The sequence below is a fragment of the Elephantulus edwardii genome, unplaced genomic scaffold (assembly GCF_000299155.1).
Source record: "Elephantulus edwardii isolate Elephantulus edwardi_28Jun2011 unplaced genomic scaffold, EleEdw1.0 scaffold00011, whole genome shotgun sequence".
Classification (NCBI taxonomy): Eukaryota; Metazoa; Chordata; class Mammalia; order Macroscelidea; family Macroscelididae; genus Elephantulus; species Elephantulus edwardii.
In genome coordinates this window covers 2,163,927-2,186,711 of record NW_006399761.1, presented here as the reverse complement: position 1 = coordinate 2,186,711, position 22,785 = coordinate 2,163,927, and the positions used below count along the sequence as shown (strand labels likewise).

The window sequence follows — 22,785 nt, the reverse complement described above, 5'->3', positions numbered from 1 at the left end:
GGCTGTGTGGCAGTGCTGGGGTGCATGGTGGTGCTGGGGTGTGGGGCAGTGCTGGGCTGTATGGCAGTGCTGGGGTGCATGGCAGTGCTGGGGTGTATGGTGGTGCTGGGGTGCACGGTGGTGCTGGGGTGCACAGTGGTGCTGGGGTGTGGGGCAGTGCTGGGCTGTATGGCGGTGCTGGGGTGCATGGTGGTACTGGGGTGCATGGTGGTACTGGGGTGCACGGCGGTGCTGGGGTGCACGGTGGTGCTGGGGTGCACGGTGGTGCTGGAGTGCACGGTGGTGCTGGGGTGCACGGTGGTGCTGGGGTGCACGGTGGTGCTGGGGTGCACGGTGGTGCTGGGGTGCACGGTGGTGCTGGGGTGTGGGGCAGTGTGGGCCATGACTATGGTGATGCTACCGTCCTGGCCTTGGAAAGCCTGGGACTGGAACCAGCCGGCACAGAGACCGCGCTCACCTTCTTGGACACGGCGCAGACTTGCTCCGCTGGCAGGTAGTCGAAGGGGAAAACAAACCTCCAGTTAAAGTTCCCTTCGCCGCCCAGAGACCGATAGTGCACGTCTGTCTTCTGCTTGAGTTCTTCAAAGCCGATCATCCACCTGCACAGACACATTTTTGGAAAAGGCGTCTAACTTTGGTTCCTGTCACAACATGGTATCCTCAGCTCGGGCCCACAGAGGTATTGAGAAGTTCTGGGAACCCGGAAAATGACTGAGCAAAAATCATTTCCCAGATGTCTCCATGATACACTGAAGGGACTATCAATCTAAAAGCATGCCAACGTCTCAGGCATTGCTGAGGGCATCCTCAAACCTGGCAAAATCTACCTAAAGAGAAGTGTGGCAGAAGATGTCTGGGGAAAAACACTACCACCCCCACGACCCCCACCCACCAGAGACACAGGCCTCCAGCAGGAGACCTGCCTGCCCGTCTTCGGCGGCCTTCCCAACCCCAGATCCCCCACACGGAGAACCAGTCCTAGGAGCCAGGGGACATGCCGTGGACCGAAACACAGAACCCCGGGCAGGGCTGGCTCCTACCCCTTCACATAGATGTCGCTCATCTTCTCCCCGGTGATGCTGAGGTCGTCAAGGATCACGTCTTTGGTGTTCCAGATAACACAGCGCAGGAAGAACCTGGGGAGGAGGAGGATGGTACAGATCCACAGAAGCAGCCGCAGCCCCAGAAGACACGAGCCTAGACTCGAGGCCGGGCCCACACGAGAGCTGTGTCCACCCATGGGCTGTGACTGCCACCCCGCAACCCCACCCCCGCTCAGCCCGGAGCCCAGCCCGGAGCCCAGGACGGAGTCAGTCAGTCAGTCACCTTCTGGCCCTCCGGGGAGTGATGTTGAAGGGAGGGCCCGGCTGCCCCAGGGCCTTCGGAAACAGGTCGATCCACATCTGCAGCTTCCCCTGGGGAGACAGGGAACCCCTGCTCTCCTCACCGCTTTTGCTTCCAACTAGTGTTAACCAAACACCTGCTCTGGGCCCAGCATGCAGTGAACAGGACAGGGGGTGACAGGCTCTGAGTGAAGAGGCCCACCATCCTCTACGGAGGGTCTCAAACAGAGGATGTCAGGGCTGCCTGTTGCCCACAGGCCACCGGCCTGGGCCTGTGCTTGGGCTCAAGGCAGGAGGGTCTTTTTGGAGATGGCAATGCTTGAGCACAGGCTCCATCTGCCAGATGCAACAGGGCGGAGGACATCTGAGGTGTGGGCAGTGCGGGCACAGAGCCCCCCGGGAGGAGAGGGCATGGATGGCTGACACTCTACGTGCCTGCCTCTCCTCCACTCCACACCTCACCCTGCAGGTCAGCCCTTGAAGAGAGGAGAGCAGCCTCTTGGCTACACTGTGTCTGTAGGGTCCCAGCACCACATGGTGCAGGACAGTAGCCTCACCACCTTGGTGGTGCTCCCTGAGAAGGCTGGCAGCTGGGCCACCTCAGGCAGGAGAGACCCAGGCCACAGGAAGGACCTCTGCACGTTCACCTGCTCCACGTTCACCTCTTCCAGGAAAAATTCCTGGTCACCCCGCTAAGGTGCAGAGAGCCTCTGCATACCCTCCTGTCTGCGTAAGAGGACACCCTTGGGCCCTCTGAGTACCCATCACTCTCTGGGCGGGCCTGCCCATTGATGTGGGGGTGCTGTTTAGCCTGTAAGGACCTATCTTCCCAGATGGACCTCAGAGACATCAATGGGCACTGAGGGATGGGAAGGCACACCATGGACACCTTGGAATGGGGGGCAGTCAGAGGAGGTGGCTGGCTGGGACTCACTCCCCAGACCCCAAGGGCCAAGTCCCGAGATCCCCTTGTCATTAAGAGCAGTGGCCACTCAGACTGGAGAATCCAGCATCTCAGAGGGATTAGCCAAACCCTGTGGTCCCTGCTGCTCTGTGGTGACCATCTTGGCAGCTGGGGCTCAGGGTGCCCCAGGCCTGGGTCCTACCTGCTCGATGTCTGGCTGCAGGGGGCTATAGAGGGGCCGCGACTCCACATGCTCGGGGACCAGACCCTGCTGCTGAAGGATGTGCAGAGCCAAGCGCTCCTCCACAGGGCCCAGGTGTGGGTTGGGGACCTGGGAGGCCTCTGTTCCAGAGAGAAAATGGGAAAGTGGCAGAAGCTGGGTGAGTAGTGATGGGAGGGTCACCTGTGGCTGCAGGAGGCCCCAAGCCCTAGAGCCCCTCGCTACCCAGATGCGCTTCAGATTTCTACAGGGAAACATCGCTCACCACGGGCTCTAAGCGCAGGCCCCTCACTGCAATCATTCCTACCACACCTGAGAGCCACAACCACCTTTCCACCAAACGCCACCCATTCCAAGAAGGGACACAGGTGGGAGGAGCTACAAGGTCTCCTGGTGACTAGGAGTGTTTTCGGGGTGCTGTGGGGCTCAGAAAGTCCCAGCAGAGGCAAATAGAAAGCTGTACCCCAAACTCCAATCAAAGTTTGAAACACCAACCCAAAGCCAGAGGCAGGCTTATGTGAACCCTGGCTCTGACCCTGGCTTCCGGCTGACCCCTGCTTACTCCCACAGTAGCTCTGAACTAGCTCTGACCCTGGCCACACTCGAGCCTTGGATCTCAGGTCCGCACTGGGATCTTGACCTTAGCCCCTGCCTTGACCCCAGATCTTCACAATGGCACCTCCAAATGGTATTTCAGAACTACTAAGGGTGAATTCGGCTGGCCTGTGCCACCCTAGAGGGTCCAGCCACACCCTGCAGATGTGGTCAGAGCTGGGAGCGAGGGGTGTGCTTTCTGACTGGAGAGGGTCTGATGAGACTGAAGGGCCAGGAGGAGTCCACCGAGGCTCACCGATGTCGTCGATGCTGTAGTCTTTATCCTGAAACAGCACCCGGTCTGCTTGGTACACAGGCAGCTTGAGTCTGTGCTGCTGACAGAAGAGGTGCAGGAGCTGAGAGGGCCGGAGCTGGTCTCGCCACTGGTTCGGTCCGGAGCTGAGAGCCGAGCACAAAACACAGTCAGATGCCGCCGAGGGCAGGGGGGCATCTGCACCTGCACACCCTTCGCTTGACCAAGCGCCTCATCCCACTGCTCATCATGGCTGGGACCTCACTGCATAGATGAGGAAACCGAGCCTTGGAGGAAAAAAGGACTTGATCAAATCCACTCAGAATCAGGACTTTAAAGGCACTGCTGTCTAGTCGATTCCGATGCACTACAACCCTGTTAAGACAGAGGAGAACCATCTCCCGGGCTTTCCAAGGCTGCAAATCCTTATGGAAGCACATCTTTCTTTTACATCTGCTGGATTCACACTGCCAACCTTTGTGTTAGCGGCTCAATGCTTAGCCCGCTGTGCCACAGGCCTCTTTAGGTGTTTCTCATTTTCCGATTTGGAGAAGCAGACTCGAGTTGAGGGTACAGGGACCGTTCACTTATGGGCTCCCCGGACAGACTATCTGGCACTTTTCCTTCAGGCCCAGGCAGGGTCTGGATGTCACAGCGCCCCCTCACTCTCTTTCTAGACACCCACCCACCCAGGCTATGGTGGTGCATGAAGAATGGCTTTATACCAGCTGAGTGGGAACCAATGCAGAGCTGACACTCTAGTGGGATTTCAGAGGCGGCAAGTGCACAGGCGCAGACTGACAACTCTCTCCTGAGGGAGAGACCCAGCTCCCAGCTGTGGGTTCAAACAGCCTGCCTTAGGGTTAGATGTACAACTCCTTATCCACGAAGCCACCAACTCGCCCTGGGCTTTTCATCACATAAGCCTTTATTTGTTAAGCTAAAAAAAAAAGAATGGCATCATAACATGATCAAGTGCCAGGCTCAGCTCTTAGGGACACGATGAACAGCCGATTTGAACCCTGCCTCCAAACTGCAGCTTTAGAGTCAAGCCAATCTGAATCCTAGTCCTCGTCCATTCACTTACAAGTCTCAGCGTCCCTGTTGTTGGAGCAGGAAGAATACCAGCTCCGAGTTAAATGGCAGAGGCTGAGCGGCTCTGAGCACAGGGCCAGCGCACACCAAGTGCTCAATGAACAGTGCGTTAGAGAGGGTGGCCCCGCGGCACTTACGTGCAGTAGGACTGTGGGAGCCCGCAGCGAGCCCCAAACTTGGACAGCAGCCTGTTCTCCAGGTCAATGACGGTCTCCCCAATCTTCTCGTCCTTGGACAGGAGGTCGTAGTCGTACAGCATAATCTTGAGGTCCTTCTCCAGAGGAAGCGTGCAGGTCAGCTCGAACATTCTGCGGGAGGGACGGGACCACTGTCAGGACGCCTGATGGTGACATTGCAAGGACTTCGAGTGGCCCACCTGAGAGTGGCCTGGAGTCCACAGTGCCCACTGTCCTTGGGTCTCCCGTGCCATCCAGGGATCCCTTTATTATCCTGATGGCTGGGCTGAGATGCAGGTCTGTGCCCAGTAGTTAGCAGAAACACTCTCTCTGCCACAGCTCCCCTCAGGGAAGGGGCAGTGACCCCCAGAACAAACGTTTAGGGAGCAGCACCTAAGAGCAGCCTGTCCTCATTATGTCCCGTGAGCTGTGCTTGTTCAATGCACAGGCTGCAGACAGAAGTGTTCCTGTCCTGCTCTGAACGAGGCCTGGAATTGAGATCTCCTTGACTTGAGGGAGGACATGGGAGGGGAGAGGAGATGGGTGTCCTCTGCACTCGCTCCTCACATGGGCCTGCGTCCTGGCCCCCTGTCCCATCCCCTTTGGCCTGTTGCCCACCCTGGAGGCCGCGAGCTTAACCGTCAGAGTTCTCCTCGCCCACCTCCCTCCTGCTTCCTGCCTCTCCTTCCACCCACACCCAGAGGAGGCCCCTCACTGGCCGGGATGATGTCACCTTCAAAATCACCTTTTCCTTGACTATGTCCTTGCTGTAGACTAAGTGACAGCAACTAATTCAACAGACACTAGCTGAGGAATATGATTGTCACTGACTGTACTGAACATCTTTCAACGTCCACAGATCCTGCTGTCATGGCCCCCTCTGCCCAGCCACGGGCTCCATCTACCACACTTCTAAGTGAGCTCAGGTCCGAGCTGTGAGCCTGGGCGCCTGAAAACTGTCCCCAGACGATGAGCATCAGTTCCTTCTCTCCTCAGTTTTAGATTTCAAGAATGGTGTTAATCCCTTGAGCCCCCATTCTTCTTCTAGGTGTCACTACACACCAACATGGGACAAGAAAGAGAATATGTAATTGGAAATACCATGTAAATTGTGAATACCTGGACTGGATGCTGGAACAGTAAAGGGGCCCTGGTGGAAGACTAACCCAAGTCTAAGGAAGCCCCGTGGTTATACTAATGTGTCAGTGGAGAGTTCTTCATTCTAAGGAATGGCCCTGATGACATGGAAGACATTAGAAGGGGGAAACTGAGCGGGGGCAGAAAGGAATTCTCTCTTCTCCTTTTGTAACTTTTTTGCAAAAAAAAAAAAAATCAGTCATTTTGTTCCAAAGAAAAATTTCACCTTCAGTAGCAACAAACAAACAAAAACCCCCCAAAATGAGGAAAGCCTGTTGTATGTAGACAGTTGCTGGAACTGTTCACACGTGTGACCGGGAATGTGTGTAGGTGTGGGGTCCCTGCAGGACTCACGCCCTCACCGGTTAGAAGCTGAGGCTGAAGGAACGCAGGCAGATTCAGGGAACACAGCATTGTAGCTGGAGGTGGGACTTCATTTCCCCCGCTGTGGGTGATGGGGCTCCCCCCACCTCAAGGTCTAGGCTGCACCCTCTTACTTTCCAAATACTGGCTCCAGGGTACAGGGGATGTAGTGCTCCTGGTCACTCACGGATTTCTTCCCCATGGAGATCTTGATATACGGATCACACTGGAGAAGGAGGAGACAGAGACACACAGGTGAAATCATATTTCCAAGCTGCCTTTGGAGCTGGCTGACTTCAGCCTCCTGAAGGAGACAGGGGGACTGCCCGAGCAGCTCTGCTTTGCGAGGTCAGGGCCCTGACTGCGCTCCACACAGTCGAGGATCCCTGAATCCACCACACTGCCCATCCATTCGTTACTTTTTAGAAGGTAGGTGGGGTTGGATCTAGAACCTTAGAACCGTGACTTCTATATCTGACGAGGGCCAGCGCTAGGGTCCTATCTGTGATGGCCACTTAAACAGATGAAGGGAGAAAGAGATGGCCAGATGGTGTCAACTGATCCTGTCCCAGGTTGCAAAAAGACCCCTCAACTGGCCTTGAGGAGCAGTTCGGAATGTCGAGGGTCCTGGGGTGGGAGGCACTGAGGTGGTTCACCGCATCTTGTCGGCCACCAGTGGTGCCATGGTTGAGAACAGCTCCATTATGTCCTGTGAAATGCCTCAACCAGGTGGGGTCCTAACTTCTTAGCCTTGAAAGTCAAGTCTCTAGGATCTGATAAAGGTACAAGCTAAGCTTCCCTGAAGAGAAGGGAGAGAATTCTACCCTCATCTCTCTAAACAGCGGTGGTCTTCTCCTGCTGCCTCTCACCTTTCCTCTCTCCTTCCATCTCTTGACCTCCCACCTCACCTCCCACAACTCCACACTCCCCTTCCTTCAAACTCCCCTCCTCCACCCAGGGCCTGGACGACAGTGGCAGCGGCTGAGGCATTAGCCATAGGCACAAAATTTATTTAAAGAGTTGTGAGAAACCTCAGCAATCCTGATAGAGCACATTTCAATTCAATGCAATATTTTAAAACTAAAATAAGCACTAACAATGACTGGCAACCAGAGCATCAGTGTCTTCAATGATGGCCGGCTTAGTTGTGCCTCTCCCTGTCGCTCAGCTTCTGCCACAGCTGGACAGGAGGCCACCGGTCATGCTCCTCCCTCCTTCCCACTCCATCACTCAAAGTCCTGCAGGGCCTGGTCCCAACCCACATCTTCAATGCCATTAATCCCTTCGTCTCAATCTATCTGAAATTCATTCCATCTCAGAGAGTTCTCTTTCTTCTCCGTTATTGCAAAGTCCTATGCTGACTTGCAAAACCTGTTGGAAGGTCAGCTATGAGTCAGTTCCAACTTCATGGTACATAACAACATACTGACTTAGGCTTTCTCTGACCTTCTGAAGCACCCTTTAAAGGATTCTAACTGGTTTCATCCGCTTCATAGGTGTTTGTCTGGGTTCCCAGCTCCTTTGGGTAAAGTCAGTCCATTTGCACTCAAGTCTGCTATATTTGGGGAAGGTGAGGTCTCCAAGAATGTTACCTTCCCATTGGGGTCCTTGGGCTGCAGGCCAAATGCTCGAACAATGTAGATGCGGACCAGGCACTCCTGGGGCCCCTGAGCAGCCAGCTGATGGAATTGTCTCGGGGGCATGGGGACAGCTGGGTCTTCTGGGAGGGGGTAAATTTTGAAGAGGCCCTGAAAAGAATTAGGGGTTGATTTTCATTTTTACCAACACAACTACCATTATGACCATGACTCTTATCTCTATCAGAGTCATTACCAAAGAGACTGAAGGCCAATGCCAACGCCATCCTACCAACACCATCAGATTCTGCAGCAGCAGTATCCACATCCCCACCTCCATCTCCAACATCAGTACCAGGTCATCACATAACACTACCAGGAGCCCATGCTACTTCTTCCTCCACTTGGTATCACCACTCCCCAGTCCTAAGCCACTGTGGATATGGCCATGCCTTCAAGGATTTACCTTAAATTCCCCGATGACAGACGGATCTTCCATCCCCTCCTGGGTCTTGCCACGGTAAAGTTTGAAGGTGTTGCAAAAATCAGACAGGCCCTCAAAGGCTTCCACCTTCTCCAGCTCTGTGTCGTAGACCTGCACGTGGTGAGAGGGGACGAGAGAAAGGAGCAGAAGGGAGGACAGAGAACAAAAACAGGGAAAGGGGGGTGGGGGTGTAACAGGAAGAAAGTGAAATGAGAGGGACAGAGGAGAGACAAGAGCCAACAGAATAATGAAACGAAAAAAAGATAATTAAACAGAGGCAAAGAGAAAGCCAGGTTAGAGACAAGAAGAGAAGGAAAAGAGGTAGAAAAGGGAAAAATAAAGGCAGAGATGAAATGGATGCAAGTAACAGAAGTAAAAGAGAAAGAAAAATTAAAATCAAAAGAAAGGTGTTAAGAGGGGAGAGATTCTTTAGTACACTGAAGAATACGGCTTTCTGGTTAATCAAATATCCCAGGGATCTTTCTCCAGTACATAGCTGCATGTTCTTTTGGCAGTTCAGGGTATATTCCATGCTTTTCTCCACCACCACAATTCAAAGGCATCAATTTTTCTTCTGTCATCCTTAGTCACTGTCCAGCTCTCAGATGCACAGCAAGTGATTGAAAAGACCACGGCCTGAGTTAGGTGCACCTCAGTCTTTGGACTGACATGAGCAGCGGGTAAAGTCTATATATTTCTAATTGAGTTTAATCCTCATTAATTTTTTTTCTTTGTGTTGTAAATGTGAAACTTCTTCCACTGTATTTTTCCAAATAGCTATTGTCTTCTTACTAGTCTCTCCTGATGGTCCCATTAGTGTCTCAGTCAATTCTCTTGCTTTTTCCAGGTCAGCTGCACATCCCAATATCTCCTTATTTCTTTTTCGGGGGGGTTGAGAAAAATTTATATTTCGAATTAGCCACCTGGACTCAGTTTAGATGATCCCAATTTTGTTGGCAACATCCAAAGCATCATAATCAGGAGCAAGTGGAACATAGGCCTTCTTCTCTCCATCAGGCCTAATCAAAGTGTTGACCTTGGACACATCATGTCATAGAGCTTCTTTACAGCTTGTTTGATCTGGTGTTTGTTGGCCTTGACATCCACAATGAACACAAGTGTGTTGTTATCTTCTATCTTCTTCATGGCTGACTCAGTGGTCAGGGGAAATCTGATGATGGCATAGTGGTCAAGCTTGTTTCTCCTCGGGGTGCTCTTCCGGGGGTATCTGGGCTGCCTTCAGAGTCTCAGCGTCTTAGGCCGCCGGAAGGTGGGTGACGTGCAGATCTTCTTTTTTTTTTTTTGGTTGTGGACGCCCTTCAGGACGCCTTCTTGGCCTTTAATGCCTTTGCTTTGGCTTCAGTTTTGGGAGGGGCATGGGCTTCCTTCTTCAGTTTTGGCGCCATCTTCGTAGAAAGCCCAGTATCTCCTTATTTCTAAACCAAATGCCCTAATGCGTTTTGTTGAGTGATTGAGGTGGTTAGAAATATAGAATATTACATAACATGATGAGCGTGATAATGGTGAATCTTTTCCCAGTTTGAGAGAAATGTTGTCTCTAATGTTTCATTCAACAGCTTAACCTGGATTGAGTAATAGAACCCTTAAATAATCTATCACCAATAAACTACAGATCCTCTATGAGGCAGAAGCACTTGTGGATATTCTTGAGAAATCTCGACTATGTCACCAGAGCTCTCTGTAGCCTGCTATAACAAAGATAAAATAATCCACTTTTCTCTCCTCTACGCTCCCTTCTTACGACCCAACTTTAGTCAATATTGTTTTTCTTACAAACTACAACTGTACTATTAAATTTACTTCCATTTCTAGTCTTTGGCTTGCCAGTTTTAAATAATAACTATCAAGCCTGTTCATTCTCTATAAGGTGGTAATATATATAACCTATATTTTAAATATTATCTAGTTTTTACTGTTATCATTTCTATATTTATAATAGATGTGACAGTAAATGTCTGTCCTGTCACTTAACCCTTTACATTTGTTTTCATTTTGAGTTTGAGGTAAAATATGCTCATGACAAGTCTGTATATGTGTATTTGTGTATATGTGTATTTCCTACTAAAAGCTTAGTTGGTTGAAAGTGATCTCCTACTAGCTCTGTGTTAAGAAGCAGCACTGCAATCCTGAAGGCACATGGTTTGAGTTGCTCCATGGGAGAAGGATGGACAATCTCTTTCTGTGCAATTAACTGACTCTGAAACCTACTGGAGGGTGATCTATGGGTCAGTTCCAACTCTATGGTACTCAGCAACAAAGCTTCCCTTAGTCAGAGTTCCACTGCTAAACCAAGAGCCACGCCTTCTTAGCAATTCGAATCTACCAGGGCTCCCAGGGAGAAATAAAGGCAATCTCCTCCAGTTAGACCGACAGCCTTGGAAATTGGATGGAGAGTCAGCTAGGAGTCAGTTCCATCCCCATGGCAGTAAGAGTTTGTAAGTCCCTCAGGAAGAGCTCTCAGGAACAATATTCTTTGAATTCCTTCACACACAAAACTATTTGCATGAATTTCCTTGGGGACAGTATTAGACACAACTTCCCATCTTCCTTTTCTGCCCATTACTACCCCAGGCTGTGGATGGGAGTGTGAGGTGCCTAAGTTGTCTGTCCCCAAGGAAACTGCGCCTTCTGGGCTTTTGTGTGTGTGTGTCTGGAAGATGATCTTTGTGATAGAGATTGCCTGTACTTGAAAGATTTTGAGACTCAGCATCCTGTTCCCACTGTGCTGAAAACCTACTAGTCTGTACTTTTCTTAAGCCTTACGTGCATTAGGTGCTAACATTTTTCTAAAGCTGTATGACATGCCTAGCCTCACATCTCTGTAATTTTGATAGAACCTTTTTGTTACCTTTAGGAAAGAGACTGGGTATAACAGGTGAATTAAACCTAACAATCATGGACTCAGACTCCTTGTCTGTTTGTTTGTGTGTTGTAGCATTTACAAAAGTTAATAAAGGTCATTTATTCCATCATGCTATATGTTGTTAAGTGCCACTGAGTCAAGCACGACTCAGTGACCCTATGAATAAAAGCCCTGAACCCTGAAAAAAAAAACTATTTGCATCTTGGGATTTCTCATGTTCTAGTGGGTTGTGCTGCCAAGCTCAAGGTGCACAATGTCAATCCACCAGCTACTCCTCAGGAGGAAGATGGGCACTCTCCTCTCCTCCAATATACAGCCTCTGAAAACCTGCTGGAGGGCCAGTTATGAGTTAGTTCTGATCCTTGACAATGAGTTGAGTTCTTCATGTTTAAGTGACAGCATATCCAAGTATGAAATCTTGAGATCCTTCCTTCTGTCTCTGATAATCTTAGATGTGGTACTTTTCTGACGTTGGCAATTCAGTGTTCTTTTAGAGAAATCAAAGACACTTTGCTTTATTTTCTATTTCTAATTACTTAATGTCATTGTCAGTAAAGGGATATGACTACCCAGTGAATTTTTACATTGTCTCCAAAGTCTTATGGCTACACTAGGTAATGTCTCAGGTTCATTTTCCTGACACAGGTATCTTTTTCTAAACCTTGACTCTAGTATTCTTTCAATTCAGGAAATTTTCGTTAATGAAAATATCACAAGCTTAAGTTTGCTTTCTTTTTGTTCCCACTGTTTTTGTGGTCTTTCTCTGAGATTCCAATTCAAATGCTGGACCACCTTTGTCTGTCTTCTAGATTTTGATCCTTTCATTACTTCTATTTTGGTCACTTTTATAATTTCTTTTTTCCCAGCGTCCTTCTGTGTTTTCCAATGTGGCTATTCTGCCTATACACCTTCCAATGTCATCCTTCTCTCTGAAAAAATTCTGACACTTCTTCTTTCCTGAGATCTCTCTTTTTAACTTGTATTTCATTTCCCTTCACATCACCATTCTCTGAATTATGATTTCTGCTTGGTGACAATTATTTCTTACTAGATTGGATTTTTCTTTTCTTTCTTTTTCCATTTTACTTTTTTGGTTAATTTTGGGGTATATTTTGTTATGGTTTTGTTTGTTTTCTTCTTCACCTCCTTTTAGTAAATTGTGATGTATGTTTTCTCTCGAATTTATAATAGTATATTTATCTTATTGCTGTGCTACACTTTACAGGGCAGCTCTGGTAGTGTAGTGGGCAAAGAGTTGCACTGCCAGCCCAAAGATAAATGGATCAAATCCACTTGCTGCTCCATGACAGAAAGATGAACAATTCCCTCCCTGTGTGATTTATAGCTTCAGAAAACTTTCTAGAGGTTAACGAATATTTTACATTATTAATTGACAGTAAATGAGTTAGATTTTCCTAGCCCAGCTATATTCTTTGACTTTGCCACAGAGTCAGACTGCTTCCTGTGAATAACCAAGTTCATCTGTGCGATTTCTGGGTAGCTCTGCATTTGCTCTCTCTGAATTAAATAGGCTTTGAAAAACTTCTGTTACCAATATTTCCAAAAGTGAGTCAAACTCGCCCAGTGGCTCCACAAAAGGAAGACCTGGTGATTTTTCTTCCTTAAAGACTGTAACCAAGACAACCTGACTGGGATGTCCTACACTGTCACAAAAGGTCACTATGCATCAAAATCGACTCTTACAACGATTTTTGAAACCTATCTCTTATGGAAATTTTCAAGTAAAAAAAAGAAGAAGAAATAAATTACCATGCAACGTCATTTGTCTTAAATAATCATTAGTATTAAATAATCATTAGTATTTTATCATTATCCTTCAGGCTGCTTCTACATTTCTTTTCCAAGCTGGAAGGTCCATCTCATCTTTTGGATGGAACTTTCCAATAAATTTTTTTACTTTTTATTACCTTAAAAAAAAAAAACCAAACCTTTCTGCTGCAGCTTTCTAAGATCTGCTACCACTCTGTCTTTTTGTAATTCTCCATGTGTCTTGTCTTCATTTATTGCTGAGTGGCTTCTACCCAATCTCAGTTGCCTTTGGGCAGCCCTTATATATATTTTGGAGTCTGTGGGTTTTGTTTGTTTCCAATTCTTACTGAAAAATGGAGTTTGTGGGTATGGTTTCCAGGAGAAAAGGGGAAAAATGCTGACTTATGCAGTCATATTCATACTGGACGTCCCAATAAAATACTTTTTAAATTTCTAAGTGGTTGAATTTTTCTGTTGTTGTTTTAACTTTTGTTATGAATTTCTGATTTTATTGCACTTTGATCTGTTTTGTACATTTTCTGATTTTTGTAACTTATTAAATTAATATACGATCTAACTTTTCAAGTGTTATTTGAACATTAGAAAAAGTGTGCTCTCTATCATTTATTGTTTTTTATTTTCTATTTTAAAGCTACGATGTTGGGTACATTTCTTAAAAGGCATTCGTCTTGTTGTTCAAATCTTTTACCTTTTTTAAAATTTTTGCTGGTTTGATCTGCAAGGAGAAAAATACATTAAAACCACAGTAATTTAAAATTTCTATTCTTTTGTACTTTTATTTCTGTGAGATTTTAATTTATACATGCCATAAGGATTTTTTTTTTTGCTTCCATATTTCAAAGCTTTAATATTGTTTATGTAAGCATTTGGGAGTTTTTCTGTTGAGATATATACCTTTTTTGCATACTTTATGTGTGTGTATGTAGCTTTTGAATTTTTACTTTATTTTCTATTTTCTCTCATGTTTACATTTAACTAGTATATCTCCCCTAAACTACTTATATTTTTAAAGTAGTCTGAGTTGTAATGTTTCCAGTGTATAATTTAAAAACATGATAATACTTTTAAAAATCTTGATGTGGTGTTTATTACTTAATAGGAGAGTTTAATCTGTTTTTATTCATTAGAAAAGATAATAGGTTTTGTTGTTCTTCTATTGTTTTCTTCCCCTATGATTTTTGCTTTTTATGCTTGCTTTTGTTACTCAGTATGTTTTTTATTACTCACACTATGGGCATCCATTTTATTCCCCATTATACTAGAAATTTCCAAAATATGTTTTTCTCTATTCCTTGTATATTTCATTCTCTCCATACCACCACAGGCTCTATTTCAAAGACCCATGTTGCTGGTGATGGTTTTTCTTCTATTTACTTATCCTTAAAGAACCAGAGTTCTGGCACTTCCCTCAGAAGCAGGTTGAAACGCATTTTGTTCTGGATCGCCCATTTTCACTTGGATGCCGTCAGGGACCTCCTCAGAAAGGTCAAGGTGGAGGGCTGGCTGCCAATCCAGCATCCAGCCTCTGAGGGAGCAGCATGGGGGCCAGGGCCATGGGCCATGTTGGCAAGAGTGTTCACTCTTGCTTAGTTTTTCTCATTTTTTGGCAAGACTGCAGGACCACATGCCAGACCTAATGTGTCGGATCTTCTTCCTGGTACACAAATAGTTCTGTCTCTTTGCCCAACCTCAAACACTCAGCTACCAATTCAAGGAAGAACTTGCTGCTGTCTGGGGAGGCCTGGTTGCTACTGCTGGTCTCATCTCTCAAGATCCAAGTCTCCAGGCACAACTCAAGAAGCTTCCAGAGAATTAAAGGCAATGCTTACCAACTCGTGAGATCCACTCCAGAGTGTCCACCACAGGTTTTCAGGCCTTGGAATCACTTGAAAATCCAAACCACCAGCTACTACCACAACTAGCTCCTAATCTCACTCCCTGGTTCTTTGATCATTTATTGGGTTCCCTCTTATACCCCTAGGAACCTGTGCCCACCCCTTTTCCTCATTTCTCCAGGCCTGGAAGGCACTGTAAGGGACAGAATCTCCCCTATTTATGTCCCAACAGCAGGGCTGCCAAATGTAACAAAGGAAAATACAGGATATCCAGTTAAACTTAAATGTCAGATAAAAGTGAGTTGGGTTTTAGATAAGAATGCCCATGTGATATTTGAGGCAGACTTATTCTAAAAACATATTCACTATTTATCTGAAATTCAGATTTAACTGGGCATCCTGAATTTTATCTGGCAGCCCTAATGAGGAAGTTATACAACTCCCTTGGGGAGTAATTTTGAAGTTGGCTCTGGTTATCTTTTTGAAAAATAGTCCACTTTTAAAAAGGGTACTCATAGTTCCTCAAAATACCAAAATTTGGTTAGTTTTCTTCAGAGGAACTGAAGAATATATTTTCACATTCACTAAGTGATTTCTGTCTCATTGTAGGAGTGGGGAAAGACAAATGTTCATCCTCAAACTGATCTTATTTTGTGTTTCAATCTTTTTTCTTTTTTACTATAGAATATTTCAAACAATGCTGAAAGAAATTGAATAGTATAAACAAATCCCTAAGTATTTATCTCCAAGTTTTAACAATTTCAATATTTTACAGTATTAATTATAATTTTTTTTTAATTTGTCAGTGGGTTCCCCACTATAATTTATCTTCCCCCTTACTTTTTGGAGGAGCTCTAGTGGCCTTGTGAGTAAGGAGTTGCGCTGTCAACCTAAAGTCAGGCAGTTCAAATCCACTAACTGCTCTATGGGGGAACGATAAAAATCTCCTCCCATGAGATTTGCAGCCTCTGAAAACTGGAGGGTCAGCTGTGGAGGGTTCTGACTATGGCAATGAGATGAAATGAAAGCATTTTAAAGCATATCTCATACATCATTTCATCCTTAAATTCTTTAGTATTTCACCATATTCTATAAAAAATACTTTTCAGGTATTCCCATCTATGCTGACTTTTTGCTCTAAATCTGTGGATATCCTTTCTCACCCCAGTTAGTTCATTGTCCTCACCAAATGAGGAGAAGAAAATTACACACCGGCTCTTTTTGTTGTTATTTCCCATAACCCACAGCATGTGCTCAGGGCCTGTTAGACAGAATGGAACCGCTTTAGAATGAGTCCTCACCTTCAGAGTGTCAAAATCCTTCTCCAGGTAGGAGCCACACTTCTCCCTCTCCCCTATTGAGGCAAAGAATTTGCTCCACCAGTCGATGAACTCTTCCTCCTGAGGGACAGAAATAAGAGCTGGTTCGTGACAGAGAACTTGCAAGCGAGGTTCTTTGTTAACCAGAGCCCGAGCAAGGCCACTGGGGCTGGCCTGGACTTCAGACACTTTGCGTGAGTATCAGAGGCAGAGAGCAGGAATCGCCTGCTCTTCTGAGGGAAAAAGCCGCACAAACAGTAGAGGCTGCGTGAACTCGGTATGCGGTATTAGAGACAGATTCTAGCCCTGGGCCTGTCTGCGCTCCTGGTGTGTGATCCTTTGAGATCCTGAGGCTGCCTTTGTCTTTTCTACGAAATGAGGATAAAAAGAGCACAGTGTCCTTACATCCAGAAGCACACTGATGCTACAGCCAGAGGTTGCAAATTCTGGAGAGATGCCGATGAAGTGCTACTTTCGAGCAAAACACAGTAGGACCCAGAAAAAGCCAGGCCCAAAAGAGGTGCTCTGACTACAAACCACTCCAGCAATGGAATAAACATTGGATACCATTGTGCCTCCTCCCAAGGTCAAATCAAACCAGTCTCTGAAAATCGACAAATATTAATTAAATTTGGGGCTTATTATCAAGAAAACAAAGATTCTCATCACTGGGCCAGTTGGCAGCATCGGGATAGATGGTAAAGAGATTTAAGTTTGCTTGGGTCCATAATCAACACTCCTGGCACCAGCAGCCAGGACATTAAAAGACGTATTGCAATGGGAAAGTCTCCTGTTAGATACTGCTCCAAAGTACTAAAGAGCAACAAAGTCAGTCTGGAGACTAAGGTGTGTCTGATACAGGCCATGGTCTTTGCAATCACTATGTATCAGGGAGGTAGACAATGACTAGGGATGATAGAAGGAAAATTGATGCCTTTGAACTGTGGAGTTGGAGAAGAGTATTGAATACACTATGGATTACTAAGAGAATTAATAAGTTAATGCTGGAGAGGGTTAAACTAGGCTGCTCCTTGGAGGCAAGGATTCTGAAGCTTAATCTGACATACTTTAGGCATGTTGCAAGGAGGGACCAGTCCTTGGAGAGAGACATCATGCTTGGGAGGGTGGAGGGACGGTGCAGGAGGGGAAGATCCTCTATGAGGTGGATTGATTCAGTGACTGGGGTAGTGGGGGTAGGTGTGTTGGAGACAGTGAGATTGGCACTGAATAGAGCTGGGTTTAGAGCTGTTGGACACAGGGTCACTATGAGTCGCAAGCGACTCGACAGCACATAACAACAACATTCATAAGACACAGCACTAACTGGGGCACTCTGGAGGCACAGTCCTGGGAATTGTGCTGCTAACAGAGGACACCTCTCTGGTGTTCAGATCTGCTAGTGGCTCCCAGGTGGAAAGATGGGCCATCTCCTCCCATTGCTGTACAGCCTTGGAGAGGGAGGGGGCTCTGAGTTGGTTCTGGCTCAATGGCAGTGAGATTTTTGAGTTGATGCTAAATGTGGAGGTTTAGAGGAGAACAGTGGAGGCTAGTGACAACATGCTCTCTGCCCTTTCCTCCCCCCAAGAGCTCATTTTTGCAAGAGAAAGTGGGCCTGCCTGCTGAAGTACACACTGGTCGCCCCAACTTCTGAAGTATATCTGCTGGCCCTCAGCTTGTGCATCTAGAACATTCCCCCAGGTGTGCGTCTAGGTATGTGTGGCTGGGAAGACAGCAAGCTCCCTGAACATAGACTGGTGGTCCTACTCAGAGGCCCCTAAGATTAATCTCCCCCAGTTAAGGCAAGTGGTCTGAGTCTTGTTGGTGCCATCAAAGCTCATCAACTCATCATCAGCTCATCAAGGAGGACAAGGTGTCGGGAGAATCCATTCTGGAATTCACTCTCCTGCCCTTTCTAAGGGGACTGGCTAGGAAATTTCCCAGGAAGCTTCTAGAAAAACATGGCCTGAGTCTATAAAATGTACTGAATGTCTGAGTCTCTGAAAATACTGGTGGCTCCCATTCAATCAATCAGGGTCCAGGCCTTTGCGTTCCAGCTCCTTAAAGATGGTATCAACTGTTTAAAAGGAATATGTGATGTTACATACGACAACCCCCCAGAATAAGAGGTACACTGCAAAGAGGACTGGGGTGCAGGGGAGGTAAATGTGCAAAAAGTGAACTGGGGGAGAGGGAAGGGAGAAAGAGGGGTGTCAAATTGCAACAATGAATTAATGAAAAAATCTAACTTCTGTAAACTTTCATTAGTCACAATTAAAATTTTAAAAAGTATATTTAAAAAAGTATGGTATGAGCATATGAGCAGGAATGGTAAAGGAAGTTTGGACAGACACTGGGAGAATTTAGAGTGAAGTTTTCAGTGTCTCCCTCTGAATGTAGAAGTTGGTTCTAGCATCTTCCATAATGGCAAAATGCAGCCCCCAGACGCCCAACACACAGAACAGGGGTAGCACAGACTGTATCTGAGGCGAGCCATGTCCAGTCGACTTACCAGCAGGACCCTCTGCAGCCAGGAGAGAGGAAAGAGGGTCACATGAGTTAGGGTACAGTTGGTAGAGCTTTCTGACTGCTGACCACTTTAGAAATAGCACCCAGCAAGAGAGAACCCAAACCCAATGTTTTACTTCTTTTTTTTTTTTCTAAAAAAGGTGCTATGGATGAACAAACATATATGGACGTATACATCAGATTCACACAGTCACCAACACATGAAGGAACTCCTTTACACAAACACGTCTAATGGAGCTGTATTTGCTGCAACACATTTCTATCCCCACAAAGACACACACTAACAGACAGACAGCTATACAAGGCATTTGAATGCAATTTAGCCTCTCCTATATTTCCTCTCCCATCACAGACACTTGAAGATTTGAGCACGTAACTGAAAAATAGAGTAAGGGACAACAAGCCCCAGTGGGGCATGACATAGCATGACTGGTTGCTAACCCCAAGACTGCTGGTTCCAATCCACTGCCTCTCCATAGGAGGAAGAAGGGCAGGGTTCTCCGGTAAAGATGTCACAGCCTGAGAATCCCCGTGGAGGGTCACCAGCAGTCAGTGTACTCGATGGCTGTGGGGCTTTTTGGTTTAACGTGCATAAGACAATGAAATGCCTGGTGAGAAAATTCTTACACTTCCTTCCACTTCGGAAAATGAATATTTTTTTTTTAAAAATGACATTAACAAAAGAACATAGATTTCAAACTCAAATAATAACAATACTAATAATGTCAATTAAAGAGACAAACATGTAATCTAGAAATAGAAAGTATACCTTCTTCTCCAGCACCCTAGAAGCACTTAGAAAAAATAAGAAGTCACAAAATCAAGTCCAAGAAACAACACTCTTATCAGTCACTATTGGACTATAATGTTATGACATAAGAAATAAATGATAATATATTTTTATTAAAATCTTAGTATTTCTTAATAGTCAAGGGATACTACAGAAGTATAGAGTGAGGGGAGCTCTGGTGGCCTAGTGGCAAGGAGCTGCAACTACAATCCCAGAGGCGCACGGTTCGAATCCACCAGATGCTCTGCCGAGGAAGGAGGGACAATCTCCTCTTGTACCAGTCAGATCTGATTTGACGGTACACTCACACAAAAATAATAAAATTTTAAAAAAAAGAAGTGTAGAGTGGTGACACAGCATAACACAAGTGTAAACAACATCACAGAACTGTATGTGGAAAAAAAAAGTTGCATTGGCCAGACACATGAAGAAAACCTTGAAATCACAGGCAATAGGAGAGATGCAAATCAAAACCACAATGAGATATTAGATAGAACTGAGACACAAATGGAGATCTGTATACCAATGCTCATAGCAGCATTATTCACCATCACAAGAAGATGGAAGCAGCCCAATTGCCGAACCACAATCGAATGAATTGAGAAATCAAGGTACATTCGCACAACGGAATACTATGCAGCACTCAGGAGCAGTCATTTTGAAAAATACTGCATAACTTGGGAGAGACTAGTGAGCATTATGCTGAGTGAACTAACTCAGTCTCATAAGGACAAATACTGCATAAGACTGTTATTTAAAAATAGAAAGAAAACTAGTAAAATGTGTATGGAAACCCAAGGTGAGAAAAGGTGAGAGAAGAGCGGTTAGGATGGGTAGGGATGAAATCACAGCGTTGTACAAGCTGGTGGTTGGAGGAAAGGGGTAAAGGAAATGGGGAAGATCCGGCGGGGACCTGAAAAGACAGGGTTATGATGGGCAAGGTCCGATGGTGATTGATTTTATCAAACATAATGCATGTGACTGATTGCATGGAACACAATGTGAATGAAGAACAGTGTGAAACACAATGTATACAAACTTTGTAAGCAAACCAATATAAAAGAAAAAGAAAAAATGTTACATTGGTAAATGCATTGTTCTATATACTTTAACCATAGAAAAACAATGTTTATATGCCCTAAAATATATTTATTTTAAACTATTCTAGAAAAAACAAATTTTTAAACTTGTTTTTAATTGGGCATAGTCTAATGGAGATTCATTTTATAAAGCTCTGCTGCATCACACCAAGGCCTGAGTGGCATGGCCGGCCCGGGAGCAGCTTCTAGCAAGCGCTTCCCAAGCATCTGCTAAAGGCTGTGGTCCAACCCTGGTGCACTCACACCCTGGCCGGCGACAGAACCAACGGCTGCCAGGTTGGGGGGCTGCAGTTTCACCGCCCAGCTGTCGCCCCCAATATATATGAACTTTGTAAGCAAAACAATATGAAATAAACATTTTTAAAAGAAAAAGAAAAAATGTTGCATTGGCAAATGCACTCTTCTATGTATTTTAACAAAAGAAAAAAGAATTTTTAACTGTTTTTAAAAAATTATATTGATTTGCTTACAAAGTTTGTATACATGTGTTTTATACTATTTTTCATTCATATTGTGTTTCATGCAATCATTCTCATGCATTATGTTCGATAAAACTTATCACCATTCGACCTTGCCCATCATTACCCTGTCTTTTCAGGTCTCTGCTGGATCTTTCCTGTTTCCTTCTCCCCCTCCGTCTACCCACCAAATTGTGCAACCCTATGGTGTGGCCCCTACCCATCCTAACTCCCCTGCTCCCACCCCTCCCCCCTTTGGTTCCTATGCATGTTTTACTAAAATGTCAACCTTTTGAATATTTAAAGGTACACCCCATGACTCTGGGCAAAGAGAAAACCAAAACAAACATCACAGACACTTTGATAATGCCCACAATGAGAGGCCAATGTCCCCCAAATTTGTGGGTTGTAGCCCAAGTGCCATAGTGACCAAAAATGTCAGGCTGGAACCAAAAGGTCTGTAGTTCAAACCCACCAGACACTCTGCTGTGGAAAAGGATTACAACTAGGGAAACTCAACAGAGGGTCACCATGAGTCAGACAGGACTCGATGGAGACACGTTTTTTTAAGTCTTAAAAGGTGTTTTTGTTATTGGTTTTTTAGCTGTTTTGTTAGAGAAGATTACTGAATATCTCATGGGGCACCCTAACACCACTGCTATAAAACAGGACTGAAATGGGGGTGGGGGGAACTAGGAAAAGAGGAGACAGATCGTGAACAATGCATTGGACCAGACTAAGGAAAGAACTGTTTAAAAGGAATGTGTGACTAGGCATTATTTATATGACAACAGTCCAGAATAAGACGTGCATTGCAAAGTGGACTCGGGGGTAAGGAAGGGAGGAAATTTTGCAACAATGAGTGAATTTCTTTTTTTCCTTAAGAGAACTGGGGAGCGTTAGGGAGGAAAATGTGTAACAGTGAATGAAAGAAAACTCAACATTTGTATAAACTTTGATTAAAATCACAATTTTTAAAAAAACAACAGAACAAATAGGGATTTCTTGGAGAAGTACAAGCAGGGTGCTCCAGAGGTGAGGATGATAAAACTTGGTTTCAGATACTTGGGGCATCTTGTCAGGCAGGGCCAGTCCTTGGAAAAAGACACCGTGCTGGGAAGCACAGAGTCGGAAGAAGAGAGGAAACCCCTCAAAAAGAAGGATTGACACAGTGTCTGTAACAATGAAATCGAGCACAGCAGAGACGGTGAGGACGTGCAGGCTAGGACCAGGTTCAGCTCCGTTGTTCACAGGGATGTTATGAGTCCCAGTTGACTTGAAGGCACTTAACAACAACACTCACCTGCAAAGAGCCCTGGTAGCACAACAGGGTTAAGCAATCAGGTGCTAAATGCAAAGTTGATGGTTCAAATCCTCATCAACTCCACAGGAGAAGGGTTTGCCAATATGCTCCTGTAAAGATTACATCCTAGAAAAGTCAGTGGGACAATTCTACTGTCACGCAAAGGCACAGTAAGTAGGTATGCACTCAACAGCATCTACCACCAAGACAAGAACGAGACAGAATGAACACAGATATCACAGGTGAGAATAAAAACAGTACGAAATTTAGCAAGCTCTAATCAATGACAAAACCCTGGAAAAATCTAGATGCAGTGGTTGATTTTCAAGAAAAGTATTAATGTTGAAATGGATCAAATATCGTAGAAAACATGAAGAGATTAACAGACATGAACAAAAGCAGAAGTAACCACAACAAACTAACTCCAAAAAAGATAGTACAGCCAAGATGGTTTCTTCAAGGGAAAATCCTAGCAGGCTTTCAAAGAATAAGTCATTTGTATTCCACTGAATAGAAAATTAGTAAGTTTCCCCATTTATTTCATGAAGCAAAGTCTGACTTAGTGCCGATCACGAGATTCCTTGTTGTTGAATTTACCACACTCACAGAGAGCCTATGCACAGTAGCTCCGAT

At 45.6% G+C, this 22,785-nt stretch overlaps 1 protein-coding gene across 14 annotated transcripts in view; it reads right to left on the bottom strand.

Moving 5' to 3' along the window:
• The window catches only part of DYSF (dysferlin), a 238,455-nt gene that overhangs the window by 20,262 nt on the left and 195,408 nt on the right, over positions 1 to 22,785 (bottom strand). For all 14 annotated transcript variants that reach the window (XM_006880872.1, XM_006880868.1, XM_006880876.1 and 11 more), the window contains 10 exons: positions 15,958 to 16,056; positions 8,129 to 8,257; positions 7,678 to 7,833; positions 6,220 to 6,311; positions 4,547 to 4,717; positions 3,318 to 3,460; positions 2,450 to 2,589; positions 1,327 to 1,415; positions 1,041 to 1,136; positions 458 to 599 (listed from right to left, as the gene is read on the bottom strand). In XM_006880872.1, coding sequence (XP_006880934.1) covers positions 458 to 599; positions 1,041 to 1,136; positions 1,327 to 1,415; positions 2,450 to 2,589; positions 3,318 to 3,460; positions 4,547 to 4,717; positions 6,220 to 6,311; positions 7,678 to 7,833; positions 8,129 to 8,257; positions 15,958 to 16,056 — 1,257 coding nt within the window. The remainder of the gene's footprint in view (positions 1 to 457; positions 600 to 1,040; positions 1,137 to 1,326; positions 1,416 to 2,449; positions 2,590 to 3,317; positions 3,461 to 4,546; positions 4,718 to 6,219; positions 6,312 to 7,677; positions 7,834 to 8,128; positions 8,258 to 15,957; positions 16,057 to 22,785) is intronic.